Source organism: Miniopterus schreibersii (genome assembly GCF_964146895.1).
Source record: "Miniopterus schreibersii genome assembly, chromosome: 6".
Taxonomy (NCBI): domain Eukaryota; kingdom Metazoa; phylum Chordata; class Mammalia; order Chiroptera; family Miniopteridae; genus Miniopterus; species Miniopterus schreibersii.
Genome location: NC_138107.1, coordinates 12126055 through 12153150, shown reverse-complemented (window position 1 = coordinate 12153150; position 27096 = coordinate 12126055). Strand labels below are relative to the sequence as shown.

General features: G+C 41.0%; 1 protein-coding gene across 1 annotated transcript in view; it reads right to left on the bottom strand.

Moving 5' to 3' along the window:
- Positions 1 to 26292, bottom strand: part of LOC308558454 (adenylate cyclase type 10-like) — a gene marked incomplete at its 5' end in the record, with an annotated part of 39693 nt that extends 13401 nt beyond the window's left edge. Inside the window, 20 exons of the mRNA XM_081140156.1 lie at positions 1150 to 1479; positions 2307 to 2621; positions 5108 to 5236; positions 5876 to 6012; positions 6490 to 6761; positions 7953 to 8039; positions 9217 to 9406; positions 9568 to 9721; positions 10451 to 10506; positions 10974 to 11163; positions 11262 to 11338; positions 15046 to 15167; positions 15857 to 16048; positions 16658 to 16746; positions 16839 to 16929; positions 17216 to 17421; positions 21421 to 21564; positions 22294 to 22332; positions 25190 to 25294; positions 26136 to 26292. Of these exons, the coding sequence (XP_080996282.1) occupies positions 1150 to 1479; positions 2307 to 2621; positions 5108 to 5236; positions 5876 to 6012; positions 6490 to 6761; positions 7953 to 8039; positions 9217 to 9406; positions 9568 to 9721; positions 10451 to 10506; positions 10974 to 11163; positions 11262 to 11338; positions 15046 to 15167; positions 15857 to 16048; positions 16658 to 16746; positions 16839 to 16929; positions 17216 to 17421; positions 21421 to 21564; positions 22294 to 22332; positions 25190 to 25294; positions 26136 to 26292 (3082 nt within the window). The remainder of the gene's footprint in view (positions 1 to 1149; positions 1480 to 2306; positions 2622 to 5107; positions 5237 to 5875; positions 6013 to 6489; positions 6762 to 7952; positions 8040 to 9216; positions 9407 to 9567; positions 9722 to 10450; positions 10507 to 10973; positions 11164 to 11261; positions 11339 to 15045; positions 15168 to 15856; positions 16049 to 16657; positions 16747 to 16838; positions 16930 to 17215; positions 17422 to 21420; positions 21565 to 22293; positions 22333 to 25189; positions 25295 to 26135) is intronic.
- Between the last annotated feature and the right edge of the window lie 804 nt (positions 26293 to 27096).

The window sequence follows — 27096 nt, the reverse complement described above, 5'->3', positions numbered from 1 at the left end:
TTTCATCCCAACACCTGACTACGACATTCATTGCTGTCCTCTCCCCCTCAGAAAGTGCAAAAGTACAAATGCTCACGGAGTTCATCAGTCAAGGACCAGTTTCTCCAAGATACTAGTCTACCTTCACAGAGTCCTTAGATGTTACAGCTGTCAGAGGCACTGGGGTCATAGATAAAAACCCTTCACGTTAGTCCTTTAACACCAATACTTCATCTCTCTCATCTCCCTCTCCCCTGCTGACACCAGCACCACCCTCTCTTCTCTAGAAGTAGAACAAAAGAGGAGTGGTTGGGTCTTGACAGCTGTCTTCAGCTACAGAAGGTGGCACAACTCTGAGAAATGGGTGAAGTTGCAGGAAGAAATTTTCTAGTAGCTGCTGGCAACGAAACATGATGTCCTGCAACGTAAACGAACTGAAAATGTTAAAACAAGATGAGTGAACTCTTATCTGGGATGTGGTGGACGGCTTATAGGCTTTGGGGACCATCTTCCACTAATCCAACCTTCTTCAAGTAGCCAACTCCTACTTACCCTCCCAGTTTAACTTCTGGAAGTTTCCTCCCACTCATTCCTCAGGCCAGCTAACGGCCGCTCCTCTAGGTACCCACCTCCCACATATGCCATTTTCATCTCTCCAGGTCATGTGGGAATTCTCTGTGTGTCTGTATCACCCCCCCAAAAACTGATCATTTTAGGGACCAAGGCTCATTCATTTTGTAATCTTAACAGCATGTGATACACACAGACTATATATGTGTACTGAGCTGAATAATTGTAACAATAAAACAATGATTAAGATGTATTGTGTACTAACTATGTGCCTGGTACTATTCAAGGCACACTATACATTTTAACTCATTTAATCCTCACAACAACCCTATAAAGGTGATATTGTTATTTTTCTCAATTCACTGAGGTTAAAGAACTTGCCCAAGATTGCCCCAGCTTGCCAGCCAAAACAAGTATGGTCTCTAGAGTTCCTTTTAACTCCAAGATTGCATTTTTCTTATCTCTGGTTCTTAGGGATAAATGACTTTCTACCAACTTTTCTCCCTTAACGTGATTCACCTTTTGGATGAAGAGCTCCAAGTTTATGAATAAAGAGAGGCGCTGTCCACATGTCCTTCTGCCCCACCTGCCCGGGTTTACCTTGGGGAGAAGGCAGCTGCAGTTTGTCTGTGATCACTTGTGTTAGCACCGAGCCAGTATCTTTGTAACTACAGAATCGGGATGTCCCTCTGGAGCTCTTCATAGGACAGACGGCGAACCGGTGGAAAGGGACAAAGTCGGCCCCCTGGCAGCTCCCACAGCGGCTGGCCAGGTCTCGGAGAAGGCAGGCGCATTCGAGGTGCAGGGCTCTCTGCTGTGCCTGGGGCCACAGCTCCCATGCAGCTTCCCGTAATAGAGGCGCTCCAAATTCCAGCACCTCAGGGTGAGGGAGAGAGAGCTCCTCCTTTAGCCTGAGAGGAGAGCCAGCCCCTAAATACAGAAAAAACTAAGTGAGTCTCCTTTAAAGTCCATGTCTGCTACCATATAGCAAACTCCCAAGCACATGCTGCTAGTTTTAAAGAAATTTCATTTACAATTCCCATTTGGTATTACTGCCTACTTTGTATAAAGAATTTTACACTAATCTGAGAGGGATATTGACCATATCTAGGATAGAGTACTGCAGAGAAGGAAGGATTGGGGTACAGAGTACACTTGGATAGATTTCTTAGTTGTTCCTCCTAAAATGAGCTTTTGTACTATAAATTATTATAAACTCCAAATCATCAGAAATACTCTGCTCAAATATAAGGCCCAAACATATTTCAAAGTCAAAAGGAAATTATTTGTGGATTATATATACTTTGGGTATTGTATGCCACAATTTTCTTCTTTCATGTGGAGAATTTGAGAATATCTGTTTCAGTACCACGTATATTTATCTTCTCTGTGAATTTCTAAAATTAGAAATAGTTCATCCTTCTTTCTTGTTATTTATACCTAGATGCCAATAAAGGATTATGGCAATATTTTCTGAACCAAAAATCAAAACACAAGTACTTGACACAAAGTACTAACAAGGAGCTAGACTTCTTGAAATTAAGACAGCTCTGAAAAATATAAGCTATTCATTCACTATAATCATGGTTCCTTCAAGGGTAAAATAATTGTTTTTCCCATTTCTTAGCTATAAGCTTTAAGAGACTGAGGCCCTTGATATATGATATTGATGCTCTTTCACAACATAGATACCTGCCTCCATCCCCACCCAAGGCTCTCTGTTCAGGCCTGAGGATAAGGGACCAGCTTTTCCTCACCCGACTCTTTCTTTCCATTACCCGACTCTTTCTTTCCCTCATCTGACTTTTTCCTTTCTTCTTTGGTTTTTTCAATCATCTCCACAGGAAAAGGCACTAATATTGGCTCAGCAAGGAGCTCTTGGCTCTCGTCGCACCAGCGGAGCACGTGTATATCCACAAGAGCCCTCAGCACCTGCAGTAGCTTATGTCTGTCCCAGCCAGGCAGCAGGTGCTGCAGCAGATCTATGTGGAAGGAGTGGCCAATGACTGCAGCACACTTAACCAGCAACTGTTCTTCTGGGCTCAACTGATCCAGTTGGTTTACTGCTATTTCTGGAGGAAAAACAATCAGCAATGAACAAGCTTTCTACAACATAGAGTATATTGTGTGGACAACCTGTTCGTTCACAAAAATATACAAAGGCTTGCTTTCTGTCCACCCCCTCTTCGCTCAGCCAGACCTCTTCAAAGGGCCTCATCTCCATGTCACCATGTGTCCTCATGCTTCATTCATTGTTCAACCAACAACAATCAGGTTTCACATCACTGAAACTTTTCACTCACGGTGACCAAAACATTTTGTTGGTAAACCCAAAGGTATGTGCTAATCATTCAGCTACACTAACAATTCTTCCCATTTTCATGATTAGTAAGTACTCACACTTTCTTCTTCCTTTGGACTAAACATGGAGGCCAGGCTTCCTGGTCCCAGAGCTCTAATAATTATGAAGATCTTAATTAACTCTAAGCATTAGAGTAAATCTCTCCACATTATGACGCATAGATGAAAGCAGTCATATTGAACCAGTAAGTCACCAAGCCAAAAATCTTGGAATCATTCTAAACCTTTTTCTTTCCCTCACAACCACTGGTCACCCACTTGTCGTCCTCCTAAATGTTCTGCATATGTTCCCTCCTAAACTATCTTAGTGTGAGTAGTCATTTCCACCTGGGTCACTATAATACCATGTTCCAAACATCTCCAATTTCCTCTCATTCTTATCCCAATAAGATATTAGCTATTGGCAGAGTTATATACTTAAAGTACAAATATAACCATGTCAGCCTCCTTCTTAAATACTTTTATAATTTATGTGGACTTTCACAATCTAGCTTTGGCCTTTTATTTAGACCAAGGCTTTACAGACTGAGCTATTCATTTTAGCTTATGAGTTAACAAACCTTCTTCCTTCTCTGTGGACAATGTTGACTTTGGGTTAACTTTCTAGCATGTTCCCATGATCTTGATAAAATGAGAAGGTCATCTGAGTTATCAGGTAACATCACTTATGCTAAAAATTATCCCTGATTGGAAACTGAATTTGGATTAAGGAAACTGCGAATAAGCTACGAATACTGGGATAAGCTACAGCTTTGAGCTTCCTTGGGTGCATAAACCTTTTAACAGGTCATGTCCCTTGCAGGGCCTGGACATTATGCCTATGAGGTTGTTATAAGAGATACCAGTTTTTAGCTGGGGCATGGGGCTTCTATGCACCCATCCATCATGGTCTCATTCCATCACACCTAAGCTATTCCTTGAGGCTCCAGAGAACAGCAGCAGAAACTGCTGTGGGACTCCCACTGAAGAAAACCACTCGCTGCTGTTCTGCTAGCATGCTGTGCTTCCTGACTTGTGTCCTTCTAAGTTAGGAAAGCCATTGTCAAGTAGGGTCTGTCATAGTTGTGGGAGTATGAACTGTCTAGATGGACTTAAAACCTCCAGAATGAATAGCTTATAAAAGAGAACATTGATTTATTTCACTTAATCCTTCACCCCATGAGGTAGGAACTATCATTACCCTCATGTGAGTGATGAGGAGACTAAGGCTTACAAAAGTTAATTAATTTATCTAAGGTTCCACAGCCAGTCAGTGGAGGAGCCAACAGTCTCCAGATTTTTCTGACTCTAGAGTCCTGGCTCTTTACCATGGTGCTTTGTACCACTATTTCATACGCATGTCTCATATGCTCAGCAAGACCATCCTTGACTTGAAAGTCTGCTTAGTCACCATCATATCCCTCCAGAGGGCTTGATACAGAACACTGCCCACCAAACACTTGAATATTAAAAGAAAAACTCATCTCTAAAAAGAAGAACATCCCTGTCCAATTATGCCTACCTAATTCTAATGGCTTCTTTATCTTTTTTTAAAAAATATGTCTTTATTGATTTCAGAGAGAGGAAGGGAGAGGGAGAGAGAGATAGAAACATTAATGATGAGAGAGTCATTGATCGACTGCCTCCTACATGCCCCCGGCTGGGGATTGAGCCCACAACCTGGGCATGTACCCTGACCGGGAATTGAACCGAGATCTCCTGGATCCTAGGTCGATGAGCAACCACTGATCCATACCGGGCCGGGCGCTTCTTTGTCTTATAAGTCATTATAAACTACCCTGCACTCTTTTTCTTAAACTCCTGCTATGTGTATAGCACTGTCTCTTCACTAGCACCAGAATTTTCTTAAATTTCAGCAATAGTATCTCCCTTGCTTACTGTTTTCTCCAGCACAGGAATATGCACAGAGGGAAACTCAGGTCGTATTTTTATTAAATAACTAAAAAACTTTTCCATGTCATTAGTCAGCCCCAAGGAGAACAATGGGCTCACTTATGTAAACCATTACTCAAGTAGCATTACAATTCTTTAACGGGCACTTTGGGTAGTGCCAGAACTTCTTTCTGGAAGGCAGCTTTCCTTTTTAGAAGAAAACGAAACTAGCATGGTAATAAGAGACCTATATTCAGTCACCCACCAAATTACTAATTGCAATGCCATTTGTTACTGGTTCACTTGAGTTCTTTGAGGGACCTGCCTTTTAACAACGGTGGGAGCAGCACTGTATCCAAGTTCACACCATCCTTTACTATGCAGACATAAAGTTCCTGGTCGTCTTCAGAGCTGGCAGGAGAAATACTATACACTATGGACTTCATGGCATTGGCTGTAGGGAAAGAAACCCACGACAGAGGAAAACACCATGTGCACTGACTGTAGTATTAAAGGCACAAAAATTCAGAAATTTAGTCAAAAAACTAAAATGATGAGGTGAATGGAGCATGTCGTCTTAAGTGGTTTACCACCCGCCTGCCTTTTCTCTAGTTTTCTCTTAGAAATGAACATTTTCTCCACCATGTGGTATCTGACATTCTCACCCTTCCTGTTTACCTGCCAATAGCCCTTACTTCTACTGTACCGCAGGTCTAGGGTGTCTTTCTAGATTTACACACACTTCCTTTCCTCTCCTTCCACCCTCCTCCCCTTCTCTCATTCCCCCCGTCCAAATCCTCAAGTCACCCTTCTGTTAAGAAATGTGCAATTCTCTGTTGAACTCATGTTTATAAATCCCTTCTAGTGACTGTCATGGTTATAGATCCTGTTTTTCTATCCTCACCTCCTGCACTGCTCCAAAAGGAATTAGGGTAGGTTGACTGACTCAAGTTATCTGAGGCAGGGATTTAGTATTTTCACCTAGTTAGGGAGGCCTAATCTTACCTATAATGTCAGCAGAGAATAGGCATGTACCTTATAGGGTTGGGAGATGCAGCTGGACCAGGGTAGAACCCTGGGGAGCTGAGCTTACCTGAGAGGGTCTCCCACTTGCTGTTCTCCTCCTCTCCCTTCTGGAGGTCATGAAAGAGCAGTATGTCCTTAGAGAGAAGGTCCTGGCATAGGACCTCACAGTAGAGGGGGTTTCCAAGGCACCTGCAGAGAAGGTAGCTGTAGAGAGGTAAGTTAGGAGATTGCTAACTAAAGATGCCCTCTTGAAGAGAGCCAAGCATAAGGGTATTTCATAAAAGGAATATTTCTTTTTGTTGAAGTCAGCTCTTAATATACAATAACAGAGAAAAGCAGCAACACAGAAGTGTGTAAAAAAAAATTCTGATTGGCTTTGAAATGTATTTTGGGAGTAACTTTTCTTTTTTAACTATTTTGCTTCTACTGACGTTAAAAGAAACTAACATCCCCTTGCTAAATGGCCTGGCAGAAACTGGCCTGACCACATACAACTGACACATTAAGCAAGCCATCCAAGTCCTAACTGTCCTGTGAAAACCTGGTGGATAGCCCAGGGAAGTGGCCCCTTACTGGTTGACTAGGAGGACTGTCTACCTTTACATCTAGTAGTGGGTCTCATCATGGTTACTAATGCCATTCCTCCCTTAGTGAAGTGCCCAGCTAGTCCCAGCCACTCACATCTGCAGCTCTTGGGGGATGCTCACCACCCCTAGTTCCCAACATGCCATTTTCAACAGTGAGTTCACTGCTAATTTTGAAATGGGCTTCAGCACAGCCTGAGGGCTCTGCATGAAGTGCTGGGCCCTGCCACACAGGCTGAAGGTAGGCGTCAATGTCATCACCATGATGATGGGCACATTGGAGAGCAATGTTCCCAAAAACTCCCAGGAAGCTGCATCCATATACTGGGCCTCGTCAATGAGGAAAATCAGGGGTGTTCCCCTCACTTCCTGGAAATAACAACAAAGAGACAATGACAACCTCTGATTACAAATGAAGTCACCTGCTTTGCAAATCTACCATGAATTTCTTATCGACAATTTAAATGTCAACAGAGTCTGGGGTTTTCAGAATAAAATGTATCCTAAGTCCAGGCAGTATTTCACTTATAAATACAAAATATAGCATGTACATCCAATTTCTAAAGAAATGTGCTGAGTTTCTTTGGACAAGAAAATACTATAACAAAAAAATGAATTAAGTACCAAATATTCTCCAAATCAAACTTAAAGCTTTCAAATATTTCATTGTGCAAAGGCTTCAAACTGTGTGGGAATTCATAATATTTTAAACCACTAATTTCCAAACTGGCTGTAGTCAGAATTTCCTGGGAGTGCTTGCTAAAACTACCAATTACCAGCCCCTACTTGTGTAGATGTTTTAAAAAAATGTATTTACTTTTATCCACATTCCTTACTTAAAGAAGTGCCCACATTCCCCACTGATATGGGTAACCACTTTAATGTGCTTATCATTTAACCATTTATTTATATGTTGTTCTTGTAAAATGTGCATAGTTGTTTTGTCAAGAATATTGTTTTTATATAAACGGTACTGTATTACAGACCTCATTATTTCTCTCTCTTTAATAAGGGCTGTTTTTAAGACCGCTCTGTGTTCCTATGTTTTCATCTATTCCCTTACTTCTAACTTCAGCATTATAGTCCACAGTGTCTATCCTTAAGTTCATGCCAATGTCTCCCCAAACAAACACTGTGATAAACAGACTCCCTGGGATATATATCCAGGAGTGGAACTGCTGCTAGAGAATGCATGTTCTTAAAATTTGACTTGCTACTTCTAGATTGCTTTCCAGAATGGCTAAATCACAGTTTCTGCTCTTATAGATTCTGTAATTCTGGGTTGGGGCTTGAGTATCTGTATTTTTAATAGCTATCCACCGGCATTTAGAAACCACTGCTTTAAATTATTAAAATTTCATTAAGAAACAGGATCAGAAAAGAGCAAATACCTTTACTATGTTATATGATAGATTCAAGGTTAAAGATAGATACAAACAATGATATCAACAAATAAGCAGGCCAAGAAATATCCAAGTCAAGGTGTGATGTGGATGATTAAAATGAGCATAAACCATCTCTACATATTAAGAGTTAATGGTATGTAGCAAAAGTACCCACCTCCTGTAGCACTTGAAAAAAACACTCTTTAATCTTCTTTTGTCTGGCCAGGTCATCCATGTGTGAAACTTGGAAGGATAAGGGAAACTGACCAGGAAAATTATTCACATATTAGCATTCAAAATGACAATCTAATACTAATATACAGGTTCTCCAAAGGGAATAGAAAATGATTTTGAGTGAGAATGGGTTTCTACAGTATCGGGCATAGTGTTACAAACATCAATATATAGTTCAGAGGGTAAGACTGAAAGTCCACTGGCGGTTAGAGAGAGAGCTCCTTTCCATACCAGACTCTGGCAAACCCTTAAAGGGTCATGATTAAAGACTTAGCAATGCCACTTTGGACAGCTCCAGTACTCCAGTTATTCCAACTATTCCAGGATGAATGTGTGCATGAGACTTGTCAGACACAATTGCAATAGACATCACCTAATACTGTTTCCTGTGCTAGGCTGAGGCACATCAGTTACCATGGACCTGAGAGCCAAGGTGGGGCTGCTCCTTAGCCACTTTGGCCAGGGCCAGAGCCCTAGGCAAGTCCTGTCTCAAGACAGGGCTATGCTGAGGGAATGAACAGATTTTAGTTTTCTCTATTTTCCATTAAATATAACCCCTTGCAGGCTGGGTAGATCGGGAGATGTGAACAGGAATGAACAAATGGAGGTGTGGACCAGGGAATTCATAGCCTACTCTCTGTTGGGTACCACATGCACATAGACTGCTGGAAGCCTTTGAGATTCAGATTTCAGTTCAAGTGACGTGCTCCATGGCTAGGGAAAGGAAAGGTAGGCTTAAAGAACAAAACATTCCAACCAACTAGAGGAGCTATGGATTTTGCTGGAGATGCTCAACTGACTGGTTAGGATCATCTTGATGAATTTAGCACTTTCACATTGACAATGCAGTCGCTTATATACCATCATCTCCTTTAAAATCCATGCAAAAACCATGTAAGTACTGTACTTGTCATTTTCACAGGTGAAAAAATTGAGGCTCAGAGAGGCTAAGTGATTTGTGCCAGGACATACAACTAACAAGCATCAGTCAGTCTTAGAATTCATTCTCCTCAAAAAGGAGAAAGCCCGGGTTTTGTGTCAAAGGGATTTCAAATCTCACTCCCGCCATTGCTAACTATGTATCATAGTCTGGTCTCTCTCTCCCTCTTTCTCTCTGTGTGTGTGTGTGTGTGTGTGTGTGTGTGTGTGTGTGTGTGTATATAAAACATTGGTGATCCAATTCAGAAAGCCACTGCCTTCCCTACCTTTACAAAGAAGAGGTCATTAAAAAGGCAGTGAAGTGGCTCCTCCACTATCCCACGAAGCTGTTTATGTAGGCGCTCTTGCCGGTAACAGGCTGGGCATGTATCAATCTCAAAGAAGATGGCCATGAGGGTTTGGATGGCATAGAAGTGCTGCTTGCAATCTGCTTCCTTCAGCTTCAATGGCAACACCCTGGTGAATGTCACTATTGTCACAGGGAGTCGACTTACTCACAGAGAGGTTACTCACTCTACCAGTCCAAGGATGCTGAATTAATGATACAAGAGCCTCACCAACAAAGGAAAGGAGCCCCAAGAGAAGCATATGCTAAGTCAGAAAGCAGGTGTCTTTACCTGTGCCCTTCCTTCTGGGCCAGTAAGTTTATTTCAGCCAACAGCTGACTTTTTCCATAGCCCTTTCCACCTTCATACATAACTGCTTGTCCCTTCTTCTGGTGCAAACATCCTTGCTGTGCCATTTTGAAAGCTTCCAGTTCTGTCTCCCGTTCTGTAGAGAGACAGGGAGCACCTAACACTCCTGTGCTTTTTAGTAGACACTCTTATTTATTTGAATTAATTTGCAAAATTAAGTCTCAGAATGTCTCCCCCAGAATCCTTGGCAGAATCCTATTCTTTGGTAAGGCTTCAAGTTATCTTCCCAGAAAATTAATTCTGGACTATACAGACATGTGTGCTGGGCTTGGTGGTTTGCTCTGGAGCCTAAGCAATGACATTCTGGACAGTTAGGTACCACATGGATATGTTTTAGTTTTTTGTAAAAATTTCCATAGTAACAATTTTTAATCAAAGCCTGTCACTGCTATGTAAAGATAATGAACTAACTAACAGATATAGATAAAATAAATACAAAGATAGAGACTATAGTGTAAATGGCAACAGTCTTGGTGCTATCTTCACTATCTGAGGATGAGAAATTTTCCTCTAAAGGTGAGCCACAACAAGCTGGTCAGATCTCAATAGCGGAACTCTGATTTACAAAGATTCTTACTAAATGTTGGTACTTCTCAGGCAAAGTGATAGGACTCCCCTGAAATTTAAACATTCAACATGGAAAAGAAATGGCAAATCCTCTTCAAAATGAACATAAATGCACTGCTTTCTATGAAGGCTGCTATTTTTAATACAGCTTAAAAGCATTTAGTCTTGAATTTTTAAAATCACATTAACCATCTACAGCTGGGAAAAAGTACAATTTAAGGTAGAAAAGAAAACTCACCTAACAAGGGGTGATTTTTATTCCTCTCTCTGACCAAATGTCTCTTCCCAAACATGCTAGGAAAAAAGACAAAGGGAATGTGTCTATTAAAAATAGATTGGAATAGATAGATAATATATCTCTAAATAGAGAAAGAATTGTCCTCACAAGCAAGTACTTTCAGATAACTGAAGAGGTACAGAGTTCTGTAAAAAAGAGTTTTTACAAAACTAAAAAATTTTAGGAGAAGGGGGAAGAAGTATCATCGATTGTTCTTGGTTCAGGGAAGCATGCAGTGCACAAAGGAAAAAGAACACATAAGTTAATGACCTACTGTTATTCTCTTCCAGCTGGATAGCAAGTTCATTGAGGAACTAGCTAATAGCTAAACATAAAAGGTGAAGATCTCACGCTCAAAGCCCTCCTCTGTGTCTTATTTCAGCAGTCCGGTACTAGAAGGATCTTTTTTTTTCTAATTTCATACAATCAGACACTGATTACTCCTATGCCCTGATTCTGTAAAAGAGATCGGGATGACACTCACATGCATCTTCTATGGCCAAGATATGCATACATCTTCCCAGGGTTGGAGATGTTCTTCATCATTTTCTTTGGGAGTTTCTTGAAGTTGTAAGTAGGTAGCATGGATCTTAGATATGTTACCTCATCACAAGACACCAAACCTGGATAAGCAGTTATCATTCTGGTCACAAGGCTCACTTTTGGGCCAATAACTGTTCAAGGAGACAGAAAAGGAGGCAGCATTTTTGGATCACCTCCTCCATCTTTACCCACTGAGCAAGAGAACGAACAGTCCACTGTCCTATTCTACCTGTATATTCATGTCTTGCTACTGCCCCAACCACACCACAGAATACTGGTCCATTGGTGACACTGATGGAAACAAGCCTGGGGATCAGAAAAGCAACAATGGGTAAGTACACAGTCAGAAGCCGTGAGGTCAGGCACTAGGTCTGTCACTACCCAGATCAAGACTAGTTTTAGAGCTCAGAATGGAAAAGGCCAGAGGCTGCTGCCAGTCTACATCACATGATGGGTACAAAATATTGAATATTAGGGAAATAACCAAAAGGAACAGAATGGTCCCTCTACTCCAGGAGTTTCAGTTGGGGAGTAATTAGTAGTAAAAAGATTAAAAATGCTTTATATCTGTCAGATACTTTTCAAAAAAATATGTTTTTATTGATTTTAGAGAGAGAGTAAGGGAGAGGGATAGAAGCATCGATGAGAGAGAAACATTAATTGGCTGCCTTCTGTACGCCCCCTACTGGGGATCGATCCTGCAACCCAGGTATATGCCCTGACTGGGAATCAAACTGGTTACCTCTTGGTTCCTGGGTCAATGCGCAACCACTGAGCCACATCGGCTGGCCTGTCAGATACTTGATATATACTTTTTGAAGTACTTTCAAATTGATTACCTCATCTGATCATTTAAGGGATAATTAACAACAAACATTTGAACTCCATTTGACCACCACCACCGCCAACAACAACAAAGAGTTAATTCACTTTCCCAAAGTTACACTGCAAAAGTCAACAGTAGATCAGAACGAGAACCCAGGCCTCCTGACTCCTAGACCAGTGTTATTTCCACTTTTCCACACTGCCCCAGATAAAAGCCGAAACTTAAATAGATCAACAGATATCAGAACAGGGTTAATGGGTCAAATAATGCTGGACTGTCAGAGGAAAGGGATAACCAAAACACTGGGCTGCTGATGGAGGGCTGCCGGAAGCAAATTAGACTTTGGGATACAATTTTAAAGATAAGTGATATTTTGTCACTCATTCATATATGCATACATTCATGCTTTTAACAAGCACTGAGAAGTATGTACAGTACCAAGCACTGAGCTGGGTGTTTATATGATATGATCTGTACAAAAATATTCTTCCCTGGAGAAATTCAACCTGGGAAGGAGAGTAGTAGGGATTGAGGAGGGTAAAAAGATACATTTATAGGTTAACAAGACAAATACTACACATTAGAGATCAGTACAGCAAATTAACAGAGCAAACAGAGGGAAGCATTAACTGGAGAGCAGAAAAAGTATTTCATAAAGGAGAGGACATATGATTGGACCTTGAACGCTGAAGTACTGCCAAAGTGGGGCAACAGCATTGTGTCTAGTGGGGAAGGCACAGGCTTTGAAGAGTCTGGCGTGCTTCTGCAAGACTAAGTAGTTCAAGAAGGCTGGAGCACAGGAGGTGTTTAGAAAGGGAAAGAGGAAGGGAGGAGTGGTCCTACCTAGTCCATGGATGGAAAAGTAGTGGAAATATGCATTATTTTAAATACTCAGAAACCTAAGCATATACGTTCTTTTTTACAGGCAAAGGGAAAGAAACCATTATTTGTACAGTTGATCCTGGAAAATATATGGAGTTTGTATGATGCTGTCTTTTAAATGCTGTCTTTTAAAAGTTAAAAGAGGGCATATATTGTTCCAGGTGAGGCAAAGGCTCAACGGTGGCAATGAACAGAGAATAAGTAGATTTACTTGACTGATGTAAAAATTTCCTGTGACAGATAACAAGATGTGTGGGTGGAGAAAGAGAGTTCAGTGAGCATAGTTTTAAGTTAAATCTACAAATAAACAATTTTCAGTTGTTCATAGAGCATGAGTAGTGAAAAAAATCCTAACATTATTGTCTCCTGAGACATTGAAATTCTCTTGCAGAATTTACGGGAATGATAGGATTGAAGACTCTTAACATTCATTCACTGGGCCCACTGCCCAGGGCAAATAAAAGAGACATCCAAGACAAGAACCAGACAGTTGGTTCTGCTGCCATACCAAGAACAAGACTAAAAACCTTCTGTTTCATCATGTTTACTTTGCCTAAAATGCCTTTTCCCACTTTCTCCACCTACAGAACTTTTATTCTCAACCTGGCTCAAAAATTATTTCTATAGTCAAGATGTCTTTGGAATCTCTGTTGAGAATTAACTATTTCTTCCCATAGCACTTCGTTACAGCTCCTACAGCATTTTACTCCTGTAGTTAAATTTCACTGTATCAAAGATAGCAGTTTACTTAGCTGAAGAGGTAGTGTCTTGCTCCTCTTTATGTCCATCAAACCTAGCACAATAAATAGCTCACAGTTGTGTTCAACCACTGCTGGTTGAATAAATGCAGTTATGCAGGCAAGAAACTCAGCTATTAACAAGACAATGAAAATTAAGCAAATAACACTTTTCTCACTTGGTTACTTATTTCTTTCTATTGTACTTTGCAATCCCCTTCTTGTTCTTCCTGGCAGTCCATGCTCCTTCCTTCTTTTAAAATGTTCTTCATTGATGAAGAATATGTTCTTTCTTCAATATATATAAATATATAGGTCAATGCAAAATTCAAGAGCAGAATAGACCAGTACTGGACAGGATGGCCCAGCACACCCACAGTGGAGACAATATTTGAAAGTAGGCTGTAGAAGTATCTGTAGATCCCACCATGCCTAAAAGAAGTGCCAACACATATCTGTCCTAGGCTAAGAGTCTGAGTATATATGAAGCAACTGTAGCATTTTTTTAATCTGTAAAATGAGATGGATCAGATAATGTAAATTTATTTTCAGTACTAATATTCTATGAGTACGCCTCTGCAATTATATCACATTTGTAATATATATTATCCTTTTTGGGGAGTATTTGCATTTTATAAGAGGCAGCTCTCATAAAAATTTGAGGACAGAAGATCTGGGTTTCATTACCAGCTCTGCTATATGCTAGTAACTTTTCCTCTGTGGTCTTAGTATCCTCAAGTGTAAAAGAGGGATAAAAATTTTCACACTATTAGCATATATTAAAGTAGTCTATAAATTTTAAAGCACTATTTAAATTGTGATATAATTTTACTCATCTTGAATAAGTATGGCAAACAAATCTTTGACTCAATGTTAACATTAGAAATAACTGTTCTTCAAATCCATTCATGTATACACTTTCCCCATACCTTTCTAGTGGGGAAAAAAGTCATTTGAAAACTTCCAACCAACCTTGTCACAGTACAATGAGTGGAAAAATAGAATTTTCTATATCTTCATTTGGACTAGGAGTTTATAGAAGGTGAGAGGGCGAGGTGGATGTAGAGGAGGGTGATCATACCAGTGTAAATTCCAGAAAAAGTAATGGGTCTGGGAAAGACCAAGAGTAAAGGCCAGAAGAAGAGCACTAACCAGCTGTGGTTCCTTCCCATCTAGGTAACTGCCCTGTACCTGCCCTCCTTTGTAGGTAGACAGGCAACCCTGGTTCTGCGTTCCCCCCACATATGAATATACTATTTGTATATATTAATTTACGTTTGTTTATTCCTTTGCAGTGTTCTTGAATCTTGCTATGTGCACTCTGTTCCTCCCCTTCTCCTCCCCTGCTGAGTGGAAACTTATTTGCATTTACTCTGGGTATCTAGGACACTGTTCTGTAACTAGTGATTGCTTAATAGATCTTGTTTTCTGACTTCCCTTAGCATGTTCCCTCCCCTTTAAGAAGATTCTGGATGTCCTCAAACCCTGCTACTTGTACAGCCTCCTACCCTGCCTGAAGAGCCCCCTGGGGCCTGAGAAGCTCCTCTCTGCCCTACTTTCCTCCTCACTTGGTCTCGGTGGGATTCTCCCAGCAGAAGTTGAAGATGCTGATGGAGCTCTCTAGGGCATGTGCACACTCATCTGGCTTCTTATCCCCAGGAAGGCCAAAAACACAGAGGAACATGCAGCCCTGGGACAGAGAACAAAGAAGGAAAAGGAAGTTTACCTGGGGAAGTAATATGGCTTACTGCAAGTGAACCAACTCCCCTGAATGAAGCCAGGCCCTTTCTTGACTGGTCTTCTGTTAGGAATGTAGGGTTCTACAAGATTCATGAAATGAATGCTCTAAGCCACATCAACATGGAGATTTTAAGAAAAAGAAATAAGATTTTAATTTAACTAACTATTCAAAGAATTAAAATTTAAAACACAAGAAAAATTAATGCCAAGAACTTTTCAAAAATTCAATCTCTAGTGTATACCTTGAGCTAAATCTATGTGCCCACATTTTCTTCACGTATAACGTCAAGTATTGAAACTGCTCTTTTTCAAGCTCCTTAATTATCTGAGAAAGGTCTAATTACATTTACTCTACTAATAGAGCCAGAAAAACATTCTTTATGCTTTCACAAGAATTTTTCAACAAGACTTGAATCAAAAAGGATATAGAGAGTAACCCTCAATTACCCTGACAATTAACTATCACATTTCATTCCTTGACTGTTATTAGTTGAAGTTTTAATGTAAAATAGCTTATTGCAAAATAAGTAGCAGGGACTGTGACTTACACTTGTGTTATGTGACAGGTAAACTGGTCACACAAGACTATTTTTCTTCACTCGCCTTTAATGCTGATGGGACAGGTTCCCTTGTACTTACTTTCTCAAACATAAAGATCCGGCTCAGCTGGCCACCCCCTTTCTCTATGACTGTGGAGATATATAACGCAGCCTCCTGGATAAGATGACACAAATGCAACATCCACGCTGTCTTGTGGAACTCTAGGCTGACTAAAACCATAGTCACGTTACGAAATTCAGATATATACTCCATAGGCTGGCCTTCATCAATCTACAAAGACACAGTGAGTTACCTTGCCTGTATTTTCAACTGCCAGTATCCTGTTTAAGAATTCTACATTCCATGGTGAGTAGGAAAAAGGGTGTCAGACAAAATCTTAAAATTCAGATTTGAGAGATATATAAGATATAAAAACCAGTGCACTTGGAATGAAAACTGTTTGACTTTAAACCTAATTCACTGATGAAACTTGTCAAGCTTTTATGTTTTCTTAAGAGTTAGTTTCATGTTTCCAATTCCATTAGTCATTACATCACTTACTAAGGGATTAATGTATGTTTATATATATATATACACAATCAGTCAACACACATTAAATAACCAAGCATATACTTTGTACCCTGCTATACAGCATATTAGTTTCTTGAGTGACAAACTGAAAAACAAATATGGCTTTTACATTCTAGGACTGAGAAATCTAACTGAAGTTATAAGACACGTCATCACTGTAACTGGTACAGATGGGGAAATCTGCTTGTATTACAATGGAGTGCGGGAGACAAACTGGATCAATGAAGAAAGGCCATCACATATAAATGTACACCTGTTTACACAAACACATGCACAGTCTACATGATGACTCAAAAACAAGGAAACAACCTTCTTCAAAAGGTTTTTCATGATGTGCTTCCGCAGAGTTTGCTCAAGTGCAGAGTCTGGATCCAACTCCAGGGCAGTTCTTAGAATGTCTGAGAAAAGGAAAACAAACAAAATGTCTCCAGCCATGTTGAAAATTAATCTTTAAAATTTTAAGCTTGGGTAGAAAGACAAAGTAACTTACTAGCACTTGTCCGGTAATGTGGCAGATAATTGAGACACTTGTGAAAATGTTCATCGAAATCAAATGGGCCAGTGATCCGCATATCTCTTAACTACAGAAAGAAAAGTGCTCAATTCTATGTCTACCCACCAACTGGATTACCTTTGGTTCCTTAACAGAGGGACTGAGGATGCCATCTCCTTTATTATTTATCTTTTCAGCCTTACTATTCTGCCTCATCTATCTTTCTGGGAGAATATCCCCCATGTCTCTCCAAAATAGAGTTCAGATGGTGGTTGTTTTAGTCAGGCAATATGTGACCACTACCAGAGCACTGCCTATCGTGTACAGTAGGAAGGCCTTTTCAGAATGTGCAATGGATGGGGCCAGTCTCCTACCTTCACAGCTTTATGATCCTTCATGATTTCTACTTCAAACATGTACTGCTTGCAGAGTGTCCAGCAGTTCCAGGACAAGACAATCTCATTTGCCTGAGCCAAATGCTGAGCTAACCGGACATCATCTACATCCCTCCCAATCACCAAGAGGTACTGCCGCTGCTCGTCTCCAACAATAACCTGGGAAATTCGACCTGCAGACAGACCTATCCAGAAAAAAGGAGACAAGTGGTGAATAGCTGAGCTCAATTGACTATGCAAAGGGGGGGCTCTCTGGAATCCTCACATTGCTCTCTGCATCATGTCAATCTTGTTATTGCCCACAGTTGCAGAAATATTATGTGAGCTCACCTTGAAAAATAACACCTTGCCTTTCTTTCTATCTCAAGCACTCCTACAGACAGATATTCAAACAAGTCTGGGTTGTATGGGGGAAGAAATGAGATCCTAGGCTTCTAAAAGCCTTGTCTCTAAATTGCTTTTCTAGTGGACAATTATGTCCTGCTGGCAGAGACCTAATGGTTATGCTCAGAAACTGCTGTCACAGTGACACCATCCCTCCTCACATGTAACCAGGGCTCATGAGCAGATAATCAGTATTTTAACAGACATGGGCTAAGTCACCCAATCCAAACTAAAAACAAGGGAAAAACAGTTTTAAGAGAATGGCAGAGACATATGCTTTTGGCCAAGAGAGAAAACAGGTAGTTAATTTACCATAATGCTTGGAACAACTAATAAACTGGGAAAAATACATGAAATAATTTTCAATATATTGGGATGTCAGGTAATAGAGGCCAATGATGCCTGAGAAATATGAAAACAGGGTGCACCCTCCAATACCCTAACTACTGTCAAGTTTCCAGGACACATCTCAGGGGGTGGAGACCCAGGGGCAGCCCAGAAGACTCCCTGAGTTGAAGAGACAAAACTAGGAGTCTGAGGCGGCCAAGGGGGCTAGAGGTCCTAGGGCACTGAGTACTGAAAAGAAGTGCACCCAAAGCACTCCAGCAATCTGTACAGGTTCCCTCTCAAGTTTTCAGCTGAGTACAGTAAGTGTATCAATGTGAGGAAACCACCTGAGGCCAGGGAAAGAGTCCCCTGAAAAGGTTAGAAGGAACAATCCCTGATATCACACAGGGCTGGGAATAGTTCCTGTTTCCACTGGCCAGAGTGTCAAACTTAATAATTCACAGGATATTGAAGGGGTTTCCCTCAGGAATGGGGCAAAACTAGCACTAGACTAAACACAACTCTGGTCACATCCAACAAAATTTAAAAGCGAAACCTGAAAGGATCAAGTTATCTACATCTTAGAATGAAGTTCGAGAATATTATGGCAATAATTTATAAATCTGGCACTCATCAAGGTAAAATCCATAATGCCTGGCACCCACCAAAAGTTACCAGGCATGCAAAGAAAAAGGAAAATATGACCATAGTGAGGAGAAAAATCAATCAATCAAACCTAAACCAGAATAACACAAATGATAAAATTAGCAGACAAGGACATTAAAAGAGTTATAACTACACTTCATATATTCAAGAACCTAGAGAAAAGACTGAACAACTAGAGACATGAAAGATAAAAAAAGGACCTAAATCAAACTTCCAAGGATGAAAATTACAAAGCTTGAGATAAAAATATACTAGATAGGAATAGAGGCAATTACCTAAAGGTTTGTAAATCTGAATAAACAGCAATAGAAACTATCCAAAATGAAAGATGGCAAAAACATAAAAACAGTGAACACAGCACCACTGAGTCATGGGACAATTTCAAGCAGCCTAACATGTGTGTAATTAGGCAGAAGAGGGAAACAGAAAAAATTATTTGAAGAAATAATGGCAGAACATTTCCTAAATTTGATAAAAACTAAAAACCTAGAGATCAAAGAAGCTCAATGAGCCCTAAGCACAAGAAAAAAACACACACAAAAAAAAACAAAAAACAAAAACAAAGACAAAATAATCAGAAGACCTAAAACCAGTGATAAAGGAAAAATCTTAAAAGCAGCCAAAAGAAAAAAAAGACACATTATATACAAGTAAATAAAGATGAAGGCAGATTTTTTTGTTGGAAACATCACAGGCTAGAAGATAGCATAACAACTTTAATGTAAGAGAGAAAAAATTCCTGTCAATCTAGAATTTTATACTCAATGAAAATACCTTTCAAAAAGAGGTGAGCCCTAGCTGGTCTGGCTCAGTAGTTAGAGTGTAGGCCTGTGGACTGACTTGGGTTTGATTCCCATCAAGGGCATGTACCTTGCTTGCAGGCTTGACACCCCCCCCCACCCCCCCCACCCCCCCCCACCCCCCGGCAGGGCATGTGGAAGGCAACAAATCGATTTCTCTCTCTCACATTAATGTTTCTCTGTTTCTGTTTCTCTCTCTCTCCCGCCTCCCTCTTCCACTCTCTCTGAAAAGCAATGGAAAAAATATCCTCAAGTGAGGATTAAAAAAAAAAAGAGGTGAAAAAATAAAGATTTTTCCAGACATACAAAAGCTGGACTAACACATCTCCAGCAAACTCATACTATGAGAAATGTTAAATGAAGTTCTTCAAACAGACAGTAATAAGTATTGACAAAGACATAGAGAAACTGGAACCTTCATATATTGCTGGTGGGAATGTAAAATGGTACAATCACTTTGGAAAAAAGATTAGCAATTTTTAAAAATTTATTTATTAACTTTTAGAGAGAAAGAGAGATAGAAACATCAATTAGTTGTTCCACTTATTTATAAATTCATTGGTTGATTCTTGTATGTGTCCTGACCGGGGATTGAATCTGCAACCTTGGTGTATCCAGATGACACTCTAACCAACTGAGTTAACCAGTCAGGACAAGATTAGCAATTTCTTAAAAAGGTAAGCATACATCTACCATATGATCTAGACCTTCCACTCCTAAGTATTTACCCAAGAGAAATGAATACATATGTCCATACAAAAACTTATACACAGATGTTCATAACAGCCAAAACCTCACCACTCAATTATCCATCAAAAGTGAGTGGATAGTGGCTCTATGAAGCATGCCCACACCTTTCCCAACCCCCTTTTCCCCAGGGCTTACTCTCCCCTCTGGGCTTACCTCCTCTTCCTCTTTCATCTCTAAAGGTGATTATCTCTCTCTCCTCTAAGCTCCAAGGGCCCGTCTTTTGCTATAAGTTGTTTCCTGTGCCCATTTCTTCTATATCTCACTTTTTCTGTGACTTTCTAAATAAACTTTCTCTTATAATTTGAGTCTTGGCTCTTTTCCTAGCCAGAACTTTTTTAAAAAAGTGAAGTGGATAAATAAATTGTAGTATACCCATACAATAAAATACTACTTACTTTTTCTCAACTAAATTTTGGAGATATCAGAACATATTTTTTTAAGTTGAAGAAAATCTCATTGAGCAGACATATTTAGTATCCTACAGATGGGTTGTTTTCAATCTTTTATTATAAGCCACATTGCAATCAATAATATTGTACATATGATATTTCATATATCCTCAGGTATACCTATAGGATAAATGTTCAGAAGTAGGATTGCTGGGATAAAGAATAAATGCATTTGCCCAGCTCGTGTGGCTCAGCTGATTGAGCGTTGTCCCATGCATAAAAGGTTGCTGGATGGATTCCCTGTCAGGGCACATGCTGGGGTTGTGAGTTCAATCCCTAGTAGGGGGTGTGTAGGAGGCAGCTGATCGATGTTTCTCTCCCATCGATGTTTCTATCTCTCTATCTCCCTTTCTCTCTCTCTCAAATCAATAAAAATATATTTAAAAAAAGATGCATTTGTAATCTTGATAGAGATTACTGAATCATCCTCCATTGTATCATTGCTGATTCCCATCAGTATCACATAAGAAGGCTTACTCTTCACAGCCTCAACAACTGTGTGTTTAGCATCTAAATTTTTGTGTATCTATAGATAAGAAATGATCTCAATTGGCATTTTTCTTTTTATGAAGTTGACTATCTTATGTATTTCTGTGTCTTTGTACTACTTATTCATGCCCATTTTTCTCTTAGAATGTTAGTCTTTTAAAGTTTCTATGTTTTTAAAAATTTATGTTCTTTCTACATTAAAAAAATTCACCTTTGCCTACATGATATGAGTTGCAAATATTTTTTTCCCAATTTTTCATTTGAAATTTTTATAGGTTTTTTTTTTTTTTTCAACTGGATCTCTTTTAGTAGCTACTACCTATCTTTAGCTGCAAGTCCTGGCCTTCTTTGGTATGGTAGATCCCAAATTTCTCCTGTATCTCCAGACTACATTTTGCAACGAGGGTAATGATGTCACTCAGTTGATTCTGTTCCACTGTCCAGAGTGCCAGGAGCACATTCCCTGCAGAGATACAAGATAGGCTGACAGAGATCAAATACCTGGACTCACCTGACCAGCACAAAATCCCTAATAATACAGAAGATATCATGCAAGGTGTCAGGCAAGATTTCTTAGCTCTATACATTATGCTAGGTTAAAATATTGCTTTAGATCCTCAATATGATTGAGCATATAAAAACATGACTAGGTAGAAGCTGAAATGTTACTAAGGTTTAAGGATAGTTATGGTAATCTTCCTTCCACCAGTATACTAAAAGAAGGGGAGAGGTACTAGCAAAGAAGTTCACAAAATGTAGGTTCATATTCAAATAGAATTTTATGGCTGGCTTAAGTTTAAATAAAGAGATGGTCCAACTCTGTGACATAAAGCTGTTAATGACCCTAAGAGTTCTCCAGATAGGAGACTTTTTACTCCCTGTCTTACATTTAGCTTTTGCTACTAATGACCAAATTTCTCATCAGTTTATTCATGAATGCTATATAGGCACTTGTTTTTCTGCCATTTAATCTAAGCAAAATGTAAAGCAATGTGAGCTTAATATGGGCAAGGCTTTTCCATTAGACTGGGAGGTGCTTTGTGGTGGATATTGTGTCTTTCTCATCTTTATTTCCCCAGGCCCAGCATATATTAAATAACCCAACAATGCTGAATAAATATGTCAGACTCCACCTAAATATAGTCTTCCTCACTGCCAGTCCTTTAAATATTCAGAAAAAAACAAATAATACCTGTGATATTTAGAATATCCCCTCCAAAACAGAGCACATCTGAAATTAGGTAAGGGAGAGAGGGGAAAATAAGTCAAAATCAGAGCTATACCAGATCACAGAAGAATCATACACGATCAAAAGAATGACCTACCGAGTTTTTCCTTACATCTTTTCTGGTCTGTTTGTATATTCCAAGGCTTTGGTTCCTCTTCCTTCCTCCTAGCTTCTCCCCAAATGTGTCTTTACTTATATCACCTTCTCTAAAATGGCAGAAGCACTTCTATTCTCTTCAAAGCCATCCCCTTATTTGTGCTCTGGATCCTAGCCCAGCTCACCTTCTCAAGAACTTCCCTCCCTCCCTTATCTTCTCTCTACTGGATCATTCCTATAAATATTTTAAAAAACAAAACCAAAACACAGCAAAATTAACCTACCTATTCTTGACTTTATCTTCTTCTCTAGCTATTAGGGACATTTTTGTGCTACATTCCCAGCAAAAAAATTCTCAAGAGTTGACTATATATAATTTTCTCCTCATATGCTATTTACTCAAATTTTTTCTCTATCATTCACTTCTCATCTTACTCCAAGTGGACTTCCATCTCTGTCACTTCATTAAAATTATTAAGATCATCAACAGCATTTATCTTGCTAAATTCAATTTTTTCTGATCTCACCATATTAGACACCTTTCATTTTTCAACCCAGCTAGCCGCCACCCTCTTCTAGAGACACTACTTTCCCTTTGGTTTCATGAATACCACAATACCCTACACCTCACTGTCATCTTACAGTCTCCTTTGTAGGTTCTTTCTCCCTAGTCATAATTCTCCTCTGGAGTTGCTCAAGCCTCAGTCTTGGGTTCTTTCTCTTTATTTATACTCTCCCCATCAACGCACACTTTGATTTCTCTATTTGAATGACTTATTGATAGTTCAAGCTCGATATACTCAAAACAGAATCCTGATTTTCTTTCTCAAAGCTCAGACTTTCCCATTTTGGTAGGTGATGCCACCATCAATTCAGTTATGAAAGCTGAGAACTCGAGAGTCCCTTTCCTCACCACTTCCCACTGAAATCCAATGCATCAGCAAATCTTGTCTATTGAACCTGCAAAATATACAGGATGTCCCCCTCCAAAAATGTGTAGACACTTTAACAGCTGATAGTTCAATTTTGAAAATGAAATGCATTTTAATAAATACCGCCTTTATAACTATTCAAAGTGTGCATATACATTTTTGGGGGGAACACTCTATAAATCAAATCAATCCATCTCCATATGACTCCACTGCCGTATCTTGAGACGAAATGTTTTCAACCTTGACTGCACAATGAAACTTTTAAAATGCAGATTCTGGGCCTACCTCAAGATATTCTAATTTAATTGGTCTAGACATCAGGATTTTTAAACGCCCCCAAGTGGTTATCTAATGTGCTGCCAAGGTTGAGAACCACTGCCCTAGACCAAATCTCCATTATCTTTCCACAGCTGCTCCAATGGTCTCTTCCAGCTTCCATTCTCACTACCTACCCTTCAACAGCTCCCTATAATCCAATCTCTATGAGGCAGCTAAAATGAGCTTTTAAAAAATGTAAATCGGATCATATCACTCCCTTGCTATAACGCTTCCACAGTTTCCCTTTGTAAGAACATGTATAATCCAAACTCCTTACTATGGCCTATACAGCTTGAAGATCTCCAACCTCACCTCAAGCCACTCTTCCTCCACTAGCTATGCTCTAGCTACACTGGCCTTCTCAGTTCCTAGAACATGCCAAGTTTTCTCCCATCTCAGAGCCTTTGTACTTGGCATTCTTCCGTCTGAAGTGCTTTACCCTTGGCTCTTCACAAGGTGTTCCTCTTATCACTTACGTCTCAGCTTAAACACCACCTACGACTACCCTAATACAGAAACTCTCATCCTATAATTCTTCTTTTTTTTTTTTACCATTACACCCTATTTATTTCCATTATAGAATATATAATCTATAAGTAGCTTGTTTATTCTTTGTCTCTCCCACTAAAATGGAAACTCCACAAGGGCAGGTACTATGTCTTATTTACCTGTCTTATTAGTACCCATAAGTTCCTGGTGTTACAGTTCCTACCTAATTCATAATTTCTGTCTCTCCCTTTCATCTATACATGGTGAGAAAAACTGAAAGACGTTTAATACTTGCTCCTCGGGGGCAAGGGGTGAGTCAAATAATTGTTTCTAAAGGAGATGCCACAAAGTAAGTATTCTGGTGAATCTCAGAACGATGGACATAACTGTATCGGGCACTGTCAGTAAAGAACAGGAATATAAATATTAAAGAGTATAGGGCCAGAGTCATTTCTGGCTGAGTAGGCCTAACTAGACTGAAAGGTCCTCAAGAGTAGGTTTTTGCATCCTCTGCACCTATTACAGTGCATGTCACAGAGTAGGTACTCAAAATATGTTTACTGATCAAATAAGGAGTTTCTTTTCTGGATTAGGCAACTATGCCCTAAGCTTAGTACATGGCAGAAAATAAACACTCATTCCTGCCTTCCAGGATCAAAATGCAATACTGGCATGGAAAGGCGTTTTATAAATTACATCTGATAAATACACACGAGGCACATTACATTGTTGTTAGAAGAGACACCCTGAGGAATACTTTATTTTGAAATAAAATACAAACATGCAAAGTTAAAATGATCTGTATTCCTGTTTCTGATCGTTGAGCCAACAGGATGTGAGACTGGACAGAATGGCAGACCCAGGCAAAGACCTAGCTTGTCAATGGCAACCTGAAGAACTGATATGAGTAACACTGAGAGAACGACCCTTTAGGACCCCTTTTGCAGTCCCCCAGGCCCCCTTCTGCTAGGAACCCTCAGGAGCCCAGACCACACCTCCTTCGCTCCCCCACGGTGGTCACTCACGCTCCACGATGTCGCTAACGTAAGAGCTGAAGATGTGGGCCAGCTTGTCCATGTCACGTTCCGACTTGCAGGTCAGGCTGAACCTGTCCGTTAACGCTGTAAACCCTGACCAACACAGCAAATAGTACGAAGTCAGCCGCCGATCCTAACCTTTCAGGCTCTCACACCGGTGTGAAGGGAGCGGGTCCCTTGGAGTTTGGCGACGCCGGTACCCTCCGAGGGGGCGGGGCCGGGCAGCTTGCTGCCGCCTCCGGGGATCCCGAGGGGCCCCCCTCCTCGTCTCCAGGCGCCGCGAGCGGCGTCCGCGCCCCTTCTCCTCCGAAGCCAGCCGCCCCTCCCCCACCATCCTCTAGGCTCCCTGACCACAGCGGCGCCTGTAGGATGTCTCCCCATGGGAGAGACACACCGCTTGCAAGGGGAGCGGATTAATGCGTTACGGAGAAGTCCTATTTTGAACTGGAGAACAGGCACCGTGCGTCCTCTTACATCCCCCATCTTCATATCATGGCACACGCACTCCATAAACACCTGTTAAATGAACGGGCTCTCGAAGCACCTGCTCAAGTTCTCTAACTCCTACAACAATGGGGGGGGGGGGGGGGACACATACTTGTCGACCCAAAGAATGAATTAATTTCGCGAATACAATGCGTGAATGAGGGAAAATACTTATTGGAAAATGCTCCGTATTGGGAGAAACTTGGATTCCGTCGGCCGTGCGGCTCCGGGAAAGTCCTTTCCCTGTTACGATTCTCAATTTCATCATTTCGGAAGAGAACTCAAGGGCTAAGCCAGATCATCCCTAACGGCGTCCTCCCGCTCTGGAAACGGCGCAGTTTCCCGCGGGGCGGGGCGGGCCAGGCCTGCAAACGCCCGCCCCCCCGAGCGGAGGCCCAACGGCCGCCCGGCGGGCGGGGCGGAGGGCGACACCTCCCCTCGCCCTCACCCGTCACGTGGACGCCAAGGAGGACGCCCTGGGCCGTGGCCAGCTCGGGTTCCGCCGCCGGGGACTTCCCGAAGACCAGCAGGTCGGGAAGCAGCGCCGCCAACCGGGCCTCCACAGGCCAGAGCAGCGGCGCCCTCACCCGGTCGCCGGTCGCCATGACAGCGGCAGCTTTGCCCGCGGAACTACCGGAAATAGCGTCCCCCAGTATAGCAGCCAATCCGCATGACGGTCCTGGTGGGGCCCTCCCCCGGACCAATCAGTGTGGGCTTTCTTGTGGCGGCGCTGATCTAAAGCTGCCGTGGGCCCCGCCCCACCTGCCTCGGAACCTCCCCCTTTGCTGTGGCTTCCGGGGCGGGGGGAGGGGCGGAAGGCGGGGCAGCCGAGAGCAGGGCTGTCAAAGCCTGTGCTAGTGAAGATGCCTCTCCGACAGAAGGGATCATCTGGGACGTGTCAGTAGGGTGGTCTCTGCGTCGTATCACGGGTAGAAACCGGCCTTCCCTTAATTTCTAAGGACAAGTTCTACTGGCACCTGGCTAAAGCACACTCAGGATGGTTTTAAACATCGTTAGATTAAGGCTATTTTACTGTTGGTCTGTTTCAATTGTTAGGGGAGAGATTCTTCTGTTTCTGTTGTCAGCAGGATAGGTCTATTGGGTCTCTCATGGTAGGGCTCCCTGTGGCTGTGTTTTCTCTTAATTCCTGGTTCTGACTTTTGTATGATAATGACTCTAAGGTTGACAGTCTTGCTCAGATTCATGCAGAACACAAAGCCGTATGAGGATGAGCATGCAGTGTATTTTTAACAATCAGAAAAGCATTTTAGTCTTTTCTACAGAAATAAAAAAATCTAAAAATTTTATTTTCACTATAGTTCTACACCACCTAATAAATCAATGCTGTTTTGGAGGGCTAATTTTACTCAAGGAATTACTTCTTTGCATTTTGATTAACACTTCCAGTA